Source organism: Lethenteron reissneri, chromosome 37 (assembly GCF_015708825.2).
Source record: "Lethenteron reissneri isolate LAM-NWPU_2019-01 chromosome 37, ASM1570882v1, whole genome shotgun sequence".
Classification (NCBI taxonomy): domain Eukaryota; kingdom Metazoa; phylum Chordata; class Hyperoartia; order Petromyzontiformes; family Petromyzontidae; genus Lethenteron; species Lethenteron reissneri.
In genome coordinates this window covers 3,868,866-3,881,612 of record NC_083815.1, presented here as the reverse complement: position 1 = coordinate 3,881,612, position 12,747 = coordinate 3,868,866, and the positions used below count along the sequence as shown (strand labels likewise).

General features: G+C 45.9%; 1 protein-coding gene across 2 annotated transcripts; it reads left to right on the top strand.

Moving 5' to 3' along the window:
- The first annotated feature begins 617 nt into the window (after positions 1-617).
- LOC133351401 (neurotrophin-3-like) lies at positions 618-12,101 on the top strand. Of its 2 annotated transcripts, none has more exons than XM_061566567.1 (2): positions 618-1,396; positions 10,097-12,101. In XM_061566567.1, the coding sequence occupies exons 1-2, from the start codon at positions 1,385-1,387 to the stop codon at positions 10,988-10,990; spliced, it is 906 nt and encodes a 301-aa protein (XP_061422551.1). In that variant the 5' UTR covers positions 618-1,384; the 3' UTR covers positions 10,991-12,101. The 2 variants fall into 2 exon arrangements, with proteins under 2 accessions (XP_061422551.1, XP_061422552.1); XM_061566568.1 differs by lacking the exon at positions 618-1,396 and adding an exon at positions 3,075-5,076.
- Positions 12,102-12,747: the final 646 nt, after the last annotated feature.

Genomic DNA, 12,747 nt, shown 5'->3' with positions numbered 1-12,747 from the left:
ACATTAGAGGCAACTCAAAATGTACTTATTAACCGATTACATGTAATGATTATGCTCATGCCACATAATTCTACAACAGCTTGTGTTAATCTAGTCACAATTAATTCATATCCAATTCTGTTATATTTCCATTAAAGGAGAAAACAAGACGAGATTAAAAAAAAACGAGGAAATAACACAAACGAGTTGTAGAAAAAACGAAACGTGTTGGTGCTTGAAATACTGGTTTATTTGCGTTCCGAATACATTGCAGAAACAAAATTATCACGGGAATTCCTCTGAATGATAAATACTACTTAATATGTTGCCTTCAAGAAGATCCCTTATTGGCTTCATAGATACTAGGCACCTTCCACCTATTAAAACACAAAGATTACCCCTATAGCCTCAACAGACTTTTAGGGCAACTGCTGTCAGCTAGTAGCACCTACGAATGCCAGTACGGCACACGAGGGGATGAGTGGCCAGCACCACATATACACAAAGACAAAGATCCCCCGTATAGCCTCAACAGACTGTCGGAGACAAGTGCTGTTAGCGAGCACACCCCCCCCCCCCACCGTATGATGTTCAGCACCAGGGACAGCGCCCGAGGCGCTGCCAAAACCGTGAGCGCAGCGAGAGTCGGAGTCAAAGGTCGGCAGCTGGAGCGAGAGAGGAGCGCGGCGTGGGTGGGTGCGCTCTGCTCCCGCCAGTTGTGCGACTCCGTTTTCTCTCTCCCCCCCCCCCTCTCTCTCTCTGCGCAGCGCATTACGCCCGCTGTGATGTCGTAGAACGAACGCCGCAGTAGGCGTGCGCATTGTGTTTCTATCTAGACGCAGTGCATTTCTTTAAACGCATCAGTTTAAACAAGTTTATGCAGTTCCATATAATAGTCGCAACGTTTTGCTAGATTAGTCAGTCGCTTGCTTTATGAAAAAAGACTTGCTTTTAGTGGTTTTTTTTCTTTCTTTTTTCCGTCCTCGACTTTCAACTTTCGTTTCAGAGTAGCGAGTTTCTCCGCGTTACATTTGAGCGGCGTTGCCCCTTGGGTTGACGAGCGGGCGGGCGATCGGGCTGGGTGGCTCACGGCTTAGTGACCACCACCACCATCACCACCACCACCAGCCGCGCTCCCCTCTCTCAGTGCGCTCTCTCTCTCTCTCCCCCCTATGGGGGTTCAGGCCGCTCGCTGCTCTCGCTGTGCCGTGCGATCTCCCCGGGCGCTTGCAGTTAGTTCGGCAGTGGTTTTGAGAACGGCGCGGTGAGGAACCGCGAGCGCAAATGAGCGCAGCGGCGTGCCGAGCTGCCATGCGGATGCCTTCGGGAACTCAACTCATCCGCTCCAGTTCAACCCGCGTTGCATCGGCCGGTGTAAAGGATGTGATTCTGATGAGGAGGAGAAATGACAACTCAAGTGAGTTCAATTGCTTGTTACCGCCTGATTAACACGTTGTACTGTGTCGCAGCTTCATTACGAGTAGTTCTCGCAAACTTGAGTGGGGCAGTTTGTCGTCAGTTCCAGACGCAAAACAATGTCATTCGCATCTATATAGGGGCATCTGAATGCGACCGTATCCCAATACGGAGTACAACAACAGTTGGTATATGTATCATGTAATGAAGAGGCAGGAATAAATAACGCTTTTGATTCGGGGCTTGCACAAGGATAGGGAGTCGGCAGAACGGATGGTTGTGGGGGGGGGGGAATGAGTTCCAGAATAGTTGAATAAAAATTACGATAATAGTTTACATTCACCTGGTTACAAGTCATTGCGAAAGGGTTCGGAAGCTACGTCTCATGTCGCCGTGAGCAAGAGGTAACAACAAACACAAGCGTTCCAACAAAACACGCTACAGTTGAGTTCTTTTATGAGCACTACTGTCATTCAACTACGATCCTAGACGGAGAACAACCCATGTTCTAGCTTACGTTGAAGGGTTTGCGCGTAATTAGGTGAGTAGATGTTTAATCAGCATCGTCCGCTATACCATGGACGTGTAGAAATATACACACACGTGTGAAAAACAGCTATGCCAGTCACTTCTCTGGGTATATGAAGGTATATAATGCGCAATATAATATAATCAATTGATCCCTCAGTCCACACTCGAGCACCGAGTTACACTAGACCCAGGCTAGGGTATATAGTGTAGTGGATGGACCGTGTGTACAGCTCTTTGTCAGTCCACTGCTGGATGAGCACCTCCTCACGTGTGTGCATCTCGTGAGGATTGTTTTACCATACTTCAGCATGCCGGTCAATCGCGTATTACACGTAGCAACCCCTATCCCTTCGATTATGGTAACTAGTTTTCATTGCATTTAGTAGCGATACTATATATACATCGTCAAGAAAGTTCATAGATGTAAAAAAAAAGTTTAATAGCAAATAGAATGGCAATGTGTGTTCGGCTCTTGTTAGGTAATGTGGAGTGGAGGCACAGTGGTTAGAGCGCTGCATAACGAATCGGGCTGCCTGGGCTTCATTCGCTGCCACGGCTAACATCAGTAGCAAGTGATATCTGAACTGGTCCTGGGCCTACAATTCTGCATTCCACAGTAACCAGCATAGTAAAGTGCGGTCTGCTGATCCCTTTGACCAACGTGGCTTGAAGAAAAGACTTTCATCCAGCAGTGGATCGAAGGGCCGTTAAAACGAGACTGTGTATACGATGTGTTGATAAACAGCATGGAACGAATGGCTGTGTCCGTAGCCTGTAAATAGCGGGATTACATGCAGTGTTTATTAACACGTCCGACCATAGTTTACACGCGTGCGCCAGGTTCAACTGGGCTCTTATCGCAGTGAATGTGGGAACGCGTTCCCTATGCTGACCGGTGCCAGGAACATCGCGCGCGCTGTAAATAACTACAATAGCCAGCAGCACACGTGTACGACCCGAACCGAGATAATCAAAATGCACGCGCGTATACGCAGAAATTATTAGGCAGCTGCAGAAAAAAAAGCCGCCACTATGGAAAGGCGTAAACAGTGTGAAGTTCACGCTTTGCCGAAGGCCAACGTGGAATGTCGCGACATATATGCGCGAATGTATACGTACACGTACGCATTCCATTAAGCTACTGCATTCCTCGCCAGCACTTTTCAAGTAAAGACGTCACCGACAGCAGACGGGGTACTTGACTTAGAAGGGTAAATACGACTACTGTATGTCAAACCCCTAAATGCGTCGGATCTCGGAAGCTAAGCAAAGCTGGGCCTGGCAAATACTTGGGTGGATGACCGCCGTGACTTGTCATGTATTGTAGGCGCGGGGTTGTCGAGGTCGCGCTAAGAGGAGGTGCAGGAGGTGCAGATATTATTATATTTATTATGTTTTATTTTTATCGTTTTATTATTTCCCTTCTACGTGACTTTACCGAAAGAACCAAGAAGATGAATCCCTGCAGTCACCAAAGCTTTAAATCGAAATTGAGGTGCAGATAATTGTCATCCCACTCATACTCCTGACGGGTTTTCTCCGGGTACTCCGATTTGCTCCCTGCATTAAACCGAACTCTCGTTGATGGAATTTATCAAACGCCCCAATGCAGGAAAATCCTCTAGAAAAAAATTATTATTCAGACTCAAGAAGGCTTTCGTGAGTGAACAATCGTTTGACGCTTTAGCATAGTCAAGCATGCATCCTCATGTAACGCGACGTTACACGTGTTAATTCCTCTAACAGTTTGCCCTCGTTCCTTTGAGCTGATGCATTCATGTTCACGCATTATCAACCCATCCATCCTTTCACTTCTCATTCATTCATCCGATCGGTTATTTCCTTATTTATTCTCATACTTGTTGCGTCTGCGGTTCAGACTTTAAACACCCTTTGCCAAACGATCGGTTAGCGTAGGCTACAGCCGACGCGCCAGGTCAATCGGCTCGAACTGGTTTGTGACAAGTGTTACATAACTTGGCCAATGCTCGAGGGGGTTCGTGAGGACCTCCCAACTCCCCGGAGCAAATCATTGACTTGCCCTCAGCCGTTATACTCGTTCAGCAGTCTCTCCCGCATTAACAGTGCATTTCCCCCCGTTATTTGCACTGCAGAATGTTGGCTTTATTCATGCTGAAATGAGTATGCATATGCGAACTTATTTCGGAATAATGATTGTAATTAACAATCTTTTACCACAGAAAGTCTGGCTCTCGATGCTCGTAGTTTTTTTTTTATCTTCCAGGAGAATCCTACATTGGGATGTTTAGGCGATTACGTTCTTTAGTGTTTGGTTTCATGCAGAAGGAAAGCGGAGAAGCCAGAGACAGCCCATCGTGCGAACGAGGGGCTGACATGCAGCAACGCCATCTCTCTACCACGGTGGCGAGATGTTAACTACCTCGCCTGGTATACAGGAGCTCGTGGGTTCGATCCCGACTCCGACGCCTGTTGTGTATTTGGAGTTTGCGTGTCTCTCTCTCCCCGTGGTCGCGTGTATTTTTCTCCGGGTCCTCTGGTTTTTCTCTACACATTTAGAAACATGCATTTATAGTTTTTGGCTGCTATGAATTTCCACATAAGGCACTTTGTTGGGTTATCATTCGTGGCCAGGTCGCTTCAAAAAAAAGACATAATAGTTCAGTGGGTTTCACCTGGTAAAATAAAAATAAAATAGTTGATTGGTTTAGTAGCTTTTTACCACCTTGCAGCAAACAACACCGACAACACCTGACAAGCCCTGGTGGTGGTCACCTATTCAGGCACTTACCTCGGCTCAATCATTCTTAGCTTTCAATATCTAAGAAGAAGACAGGGCTGATTCATGGTAATTGGTCCTCAGCTTGAGACAGACCGTATGCTACATATATACGAGGCTAACCGAAAGTGAACAGCGTTGTTGCCTTCATGGCTTCTCGCCAAGTTTAAATACACAAGGTAATGATAGAGACACGTGAAACGCACGTGTTGCTGCTGAGTGAGCACTCGCACGGCGTACACCAATTAAGAAGATGAAGAGAACGAGAGACTCCGCCCCTCGCTGCACGTGTGCCATTCGAGGTAACAGCCGTTGCCTCCGACCAAAATCATCATCTTGAACGCGCCCGAGCGATCTCGTTGGGTCTCGGAAGCTGAGGAGCATTGAGCCTGGTTAGTACTTGCATTGGGGACTGTCTGAGACTACCGATGTTGTAGTCATTGGGTGGGGGGGATGCCAGGTGGCCAGGATGTTTCAGTAGAGCCATGGATTATTTAAGTTATCTGTGCGGAGCTTTGAGCGTTAGTCTAGAGTGTGTGTGTGGGTTTTTTTAATCTACTACTCGAGTTTCCACGAAAATGAAGCCAAATGCTTATTAATGGAATTGATCAACTATCCCAATGCAATACCCTCCTTGAAATTAGTGTGGAGATTCATTATTTGCTTGAAAAAAATTGATGTGTTCAAGGTGCATAAGGAATAGACTAGAGGAAACTCTATACTCGCTGGTTATTTCGGTAAGACGAACGCTTGTGTCGCGACCGTAACGTCTTGTTTTCTTTTATTATTTTTTCTATCCACGTGACTTTACCGAAAGAACCAGAGAGTATAGATTCCTGCTGTCACGAATGCTTCAAATCTAGAGGAAACTCGTTCGGTCGACTTTGTCCCAGGTGTATTCCGCAAATTATGAGCGGAAGTGTGAACGTTGGCTTGTTGAGGTCGGTGCAGTAAGCGATGGACAATCTAAGGTCGACGCTAAGATTGGCTGAAACGTAAAAACCCAGGTCTCTTTTGGAAAATAAACTTTATTTGTCTGAATGCGATCTTAACTGGGTATAAATAAATAATTATCTCGTACAATTAGACCTACACAATTACATTGTATACTACGGCTTGGGCAAAATTCAATAATAATTCCATTTATTTACCCAGAAAAGTCTCATTCAGTCTCAAGACTGGTTTTCAGGAAGGTATTGGCATCGCGATGTTTGGCGAACTGCGTTCATCATTGTTTGGGTTCATGTGAGTAAAAACCAACGTACCTGGCAAAAACCCACCGAGCATACGAGAAGAGTAAAATACTGAAGAGATATCCCAGTCACCTTGTAGCCCAAGCAGACAAATGCCCTGGCTTGTGACAGGGCGTTTTGTGAGCCACGGGTTTCACACACTGATCTTCAACAGCCCGTCGACAGGAGCATCAAAATAATCGTACCCGTGATATTGTCAAACAGCTGAGGCTCTCTGATATATTGATGCTACGCGTGTCGCCAACGCCACGGCGAAGACGTGGAGGTTTAGAGGGAAGAGACCCGTCTGTGTGTTGGCATTTACGTCGTTTAATTATATCGCCATGCAACTTCAATGGATGCTACCTTCATGGACATCGCGTAGGTTCACACCGTGAGTGGTAATGATACCAATAACAGTCGGCCAGCTGTCACACCACCTTTGGTCGCAGTAAAAAGTAATGTCCTGTTCAAGGAAGTGAAATGCGAAGAATGTTCGTTACGCCTATGGGGTATATATGTGTGCGAGGTGACCAGGACATGGCTTTACGGCAAATGTTCCTGAATCCATCTTTGCGGAACTTTGTTGTTGTTTTTTTGCCATAACGTCCGCGTGTTGATCTTTATATGGGAACTTTGCTTTTTTTTTTGCCATAACGTCTGCGTGTTGATCTTTATATGGGAACTTTGCTTTTTTTTTGCCATAACGTGCGCGTGTTGATCTTTATATGGGAACTTTGCTTTTTTTTTGCCATAGCGTGCGCGTGTTGATCTTTATATGGGAACTTTGCTTTGCTTCCACATTCGTGGAACGGACCAGTAATCCCAATTGCAGGACCATCCCGAATAAACAGTAGTCTCGAGACTCATTGAGGCATCCCTGGGTAAATAAATAGCGTCATTATTATTATTATTCGACGAACCGAATCACCCAGAATGCATCCTGTCTCATCAGATTTCGGAAGCTAAGTGGTGTCGAGCACGGTTGTAAAATAGATGCTGTAGGTTGGGGGCTACGGTTAAGGACAGCAGAGGAACAGTGCAGCAAAATAAATAAATGTATACTATTTTATGCTCCCCTTCGTATGTACGTTGAACTTATTTCGCACCGTACGTAGCCAACCATACGGGGTGGGGAGGCACAACAAATTAAAGTTATACCAAATTATATAGACATATATATATATAAAACAATCCCTACGACCAACACCGCGTCTTTGATGTTCATCTGCTCGAGCAGTGGGTTGACGGCAAAGCCCTGGGACACGTGCGAACGTTAATACCCATTCGTAACAACCAACCAGATTCGCTCACTAAAGCACTCCCGTGGTCTGATTGACATGCAACAGCCACTGCAGCTTGCGGCAACTCGGTCGCTGGAATGGTAGCGGCCGTGAATTAATAGCGCGCAGAGTAAACGGTGTGGCGGTTTTGGTGCCACATGTCAATGTCCGTAGTAGATTCGAGCGCGTTGTCAGCCAGTCTGGCTTTGTCGACGCTATCTATGGATGGCCTGCCAAACACCAGGGGAGAATGCCATTACATTGCTGACGCAGAGCATCGTGGGGAAATGAATGAAGCCCTTTCTCAATTGCAGACGTGTACGACTCATTTTGACCATACTTCACCACGCTTGGTCAGTGCGAGTTGGTGAAACCCGTGCGTATGTAAACGTTGGAGCATAGTTCAGTACAACCGCAACGGGTTTCGCCGCATTGCTCTCTGCTGATAATGCAATCTTGCAGCAGCCTACAACTTATGTTTATGCATGATGGTCCCCCATCCACGCACTATCCAGGCTCAACACTATTAAGCTTCCTAGATCCGACAAGATCTGGCGAATTGTTCACAGGCCGTTGGCGGTATATGTAACGGTATATACAATAACAAAGAGAATAATGAGCTAGAGTCGTTGTTCGGACTCACTGACAAATGTAGTTTGTGTATGTGCAGGGACGTAATCTATTCATACTCTTTGGTTCTTTCGGTAAAGTCACGTCGGTATAAAAATAAAATAACGTATTGTTAATGGAGCACCAATCACCCAGTATGATGAGCTATGAACACGTAATCTGGGCTACAAATACAATTGCATCTGAAATACCAACCGCTAACTATATTACCTAGGTCGGACTCAGTCGTACTGTGCGTAAACATCACTGGGGAGACAAAGGTGGCGTGGTGCTGGCCAAATCACCAGTTCATGTAGCGTGCTCTCCGTAAAGGGCACTCGTTAACAGCACTTGCCACTGCAGTCTGCAATAATATTGAGGCTATACGGGGGGTCGTTGTCTTCGTTGGCTCTTCTCGTGCTCTGCTCACAGAAGGGTTTTGGGGGCATCTACTGGACGGTCCGGTTATAGCAGCATTGAGCCATGCGCGTTATCCAGCCCGATTAGCACGTGGCCAACCGTGCGAATCGGAGGTGAGAATTCATACGAGGTGAATATCAATTAATTCGAGGCGCGAATTAATATAATGCATTAATATGAGCAGCAACTACATTGGGACACTACGTATGTCTAAATTGTATCCTCCACGTGCAGCCAATTAACTTGCATTGTGTTGTAAGACCCTATTAAATTAGCGGAGTCATTAACTTCAGTCATGTTGTGCGTAATTAAAATACCTATTGCTCAGTATATTTTTTTTTCATGGGGTTTCTCGGGTCACGTAAAGCAATTAATTTCACGAAAGTGAAATGTACATAGCGTCCCTGCGTCCGCAATCAGAGTTACTAAGCGCACATGTCCGTAGGTCACACTGAGCCAATGGTGGATATTCCACATTCATATTCCAAGAGACAGTACATCCATGAGGCTACTATCGTGTACAACTACGTGTAATATTAACATTGTCTTACAACACACATGTGTAATAATCTGACCTTTTGTGCAATGGCCCTTTATCTTTTGGAGTAAATGATAGACGTGGTGTTTGCCAGTAATTCTAGACATTCATCATTCAATTTCGATTTAAAGCTTTCGTGACTGCAGGGATTCTTATTCTTGGTTCTTTCGGTAAAGTCACGTTGAAGGGAAACAATAAAATAATAAAAGCTAAAACATAATAAAATCAAATTCTCACGACGTTTCGGCCCCAACGCAAGCAGCCGACGCTGTCTTTCCGACAGCTCTGTTTCTTCACCTGAGGACGGCTTCTTGCGTTGTGGCCGAAACGTCATGATAATTTTATTTTATTATGTTTTATTATTATTTTATTATTTCCCTTCTACGTGACTTTACCAAAAGAACCAAGAATATTCATCATTCAATTGGTCAACCCTCCCAAATGCAGGGCCCTCCATAAAACGACAACATTTAAGCAGTTAAAACAAATGCAAAGCTGTTATCAGCTCAAACAAGCGTGCACCACCAGTGCTGATCTGTTATTTAGAGGACGAGTGTTTTAGGAGAACAACTATAGTCGACTTCCAACAAAGCCTTCGAGGAATGAACAACAACAAGAGTCCGAGTGGAAAAATCTATTTAAAACCGTTCACTTACGAGTTACGAGGCACTCACTCTAACCATTAATCCACATTCATCACTGCAATTACTTCCTATTGCCATGTTTGGGTCGCCTGTCATGAAAAACACGCAATGAGTGTGCACAACACCTGACGTGAACGTTATTCGTAAGTAATGACATCCGTTTTCAGGGTCAAATTTCAATTCCCTTCGTGCAAATGCATGCACGCAGTTCAACGATGGCGGTAATATGAGTTGGTCACCTGAAACGCAAAGTTGTGGTTGAGGCTGGGGGGAATATATTCGGCCTCTATCACGAGCGGTAAACATTTTGTGTGGTGGCTCTAATTATGCACTCATAACCTGCCTCATATCCACCGAACTGCGTGGGTAGATTTGAATGAATAATTCTAGTTTTGTGCATCGGTGGCTCTTTTTTGACGCGAGCAACATTTTACGTCGGACTTGAACGCGCGCATATTCGCGTTACGTCAAACGTAGGTGCCACAACTTATCTGGAAAAAAAACCGTTACGTCGATATAGAGAACTCCTCAAAGAGGTGGAGATTGTCTTTGTGTCGCCTCAACTTAGGTGGACACAAACAAATATGGGGGGGGGGGGCAGTTTTTTCAGACAGGCACACTCAACAGTTTCTCGATATTAAGCCTAACTGTTTAATTGTTTTTTTGTTCTGTCTCAATCTCGCCAGTTTTTGCAGGGGCAGAGAGTAATGAGATTTGTGCTTCTCACAATGCTCACGATGTGCATAAAGGGACCGGCAGCTGCTCCCATTCACGAGCAACACGCCGTGGTCATTTCCGACGATTCTGCCAGGACCTTGCTCATCCCGCTGCTCAGGACTGAGATGCTCAAGGAGGTTCTGCTCAAGACTTTGCAGGAGGAGGTCGGTTGGGGAGGTTCGCATCCAAGGAGAGCGAGGGACACAGGGTCACAGCAGCAGCAGCAGCAGCAACAACAGCCGAGGCCTCGCATCAGCGTCATAGATGCGGGTCTCCTGAGCCACGCGGACGAGGAGGAGTTGTTCTCGTCGCGGGTGATTTTAAGCGAGCAGCCTCCTAGTGGTCCACCTTTACTCTTCCCCGTGGACGACTTCAGCGCATCTGTTGTGTCAGTGGCCAACAGCACGCATCATCGACGCGACCGACGTCATGCCAGCAGCTCGTCATCATCATCATCGTCGTCGTCGTCGTCGTCCTCATCGTCCTCATCGTCGTCGTCATCCGGAGATCCACACCGCGCCGACCGCGGCGAGCTGTCGGTGTGCGACAGCGAGAGCGTGTGGGTGACGGACAAGAGCACGGCGGTGGACATCAAGGGCAATCGAGTGACGGTGCTGGAGGAGATGAGGACTAGCACGGTTCCCTTGCGGCAGTACTTCTTCGAGACGCGCTGCAAGGCGACGGGAAACACACGCGACGGATGCCGTGGCGTGGACAAGAAGCACTGGAACTCTACGTGCAGGACCACGCAGTCTTACGTGCGGGCACTGACCATGGAGGGCACCCGTCACGTGGGATGGAGGTGGATACGGATTGACACGTCCTGTGCCTGTGCCCTGTCCAGCAAATCCGGGCGCGCGTGATTGATGGTGGTGGTGGTCGTGAAGATGATAGTGAGCGGTGCTGTAGCGGTTAGCGCGCTGCGCTACAAACCCGGCGACCCGAGTTCGATTCCCGCTCACTGCCAACACAAGTGACGATTATCTGATCCGGTCCTGGGCCCTCCCCTAGGTCGACTCGGCCTCAAATGAGTACCTGGTGCGATGTGTAAACATCGCCACTGGGGAGAGAAAGGCGGTCGGGCGTGGTGCTGGCCACCCACCCCCTTGTGTACCGTTCCGGCCTTAATAGGTGCTCGCTAACAGCACGTGCCCCAAAAATCTGTTAAGGATGTTTATCTTTTTCTTTGATGATGACAATGATGATGATGATGAATGGTGGTGATGCTGATGAGAAGCCCAGTACTACCAGTAGCTGAATTAAAAACTCTCGACTCCTGCCTGGGTGTTTGGATTAAAAATTGGTCACACGCACGTGACTTTTACGCATTAAGCCATCATAAGTGATCCATTCACCTCCCATAAGTTATTTTGCTGTGTACGACTACATGAATATTTCATGTAAAATTGTAAATGTGTATTAATGTTTGTCGTTATTATTATTGTTGTTTTGACATTTTCATTGTTATTTAGTCGCTAGTACTCTATTTATTAAACATATCTATCAAAAGAACATATTGAAATGATTTTAAGTTGTTGCATACGTGTTACAGATTATATATGGTTATTTTTCGTTAAAGTTATGTTTATTGTATTCCAGTTTTTATTTCTAAAAAAAGAAGATTTCACTTTTAATTAAGTAACAAAAATATTATCAATCATATCTTTCATGTGCTTACTCTAAGTACTTTATTTATTTCAGCAATAAACTTACATAATTAACTTCTACCTCAACTTGTGTTCGCACAGAATCCAGTGTACAATCATTTTTCTCTCGAATTTACTGTGCTATCGTGAATGCAATGCCTTTGCGTATGTTAAACACTCTCGGCCTACTGGTGCTAAGAAGTAAGGCGGTGCATGCAGGCTGTAAATATGTAAACCACTGATTGTGTAAGATTGTAAGTGCGAATTGTGCTCAACATTTTGTATTGCACCAGTATGTTAGTAGCCTAATACAGCCACTGTGTTTCTTTTTCAAGGTTTGGCCCTCTTTGTATTGCTTACCTACCATAACCCTATCTTCTCATACAGGCTGCTTCAGATTGATGTACAGCTTTGCAAATGTAACCACGGTATCTAGACGTTTTTTAGATTTTGATAATAATGTACAGCCCTTTGCCAATTCACTGTTGGACGAAGGTCTCCCATTCTGTGTCAGTCACGGGGCTTGTTTTGGCGATACTGCAAAACGCCGGTCAGTGCAGATTGGTGAAGTGAAGAGGGCTCAGAGCTGGTGAAGGTGCCATTCGCCGCTGAGAACTCAGGATCACCGGGGCCACAGCCTGGCAGTCATTTGTGGTTTAACGCTTTTTGAAGTCACGGGCTAGTTGCGCGAAAATAATTGATAGCAAAACATGCCGAGGCACCCGCCTGCTGGGCAACAACGTGTTGCCTTGATGGAGCAAGTAGGATGGTGAAAGCCATCTGTGTGGGATTTGAGTGTTCTCCCTCATAAGTGCATCTTGTCTTGGCATGGGGTGGGGCTTCATCTGAGGCAACAAAGATGTGATAAAATAACCCAAACAGAATTCTCAATTCAAAGACCCAAACATCCTGAACCGACTACAAGTCACCATTGCTGGAGCCAAACTAATTAGATATTGAAAGCTAAGCAGAAT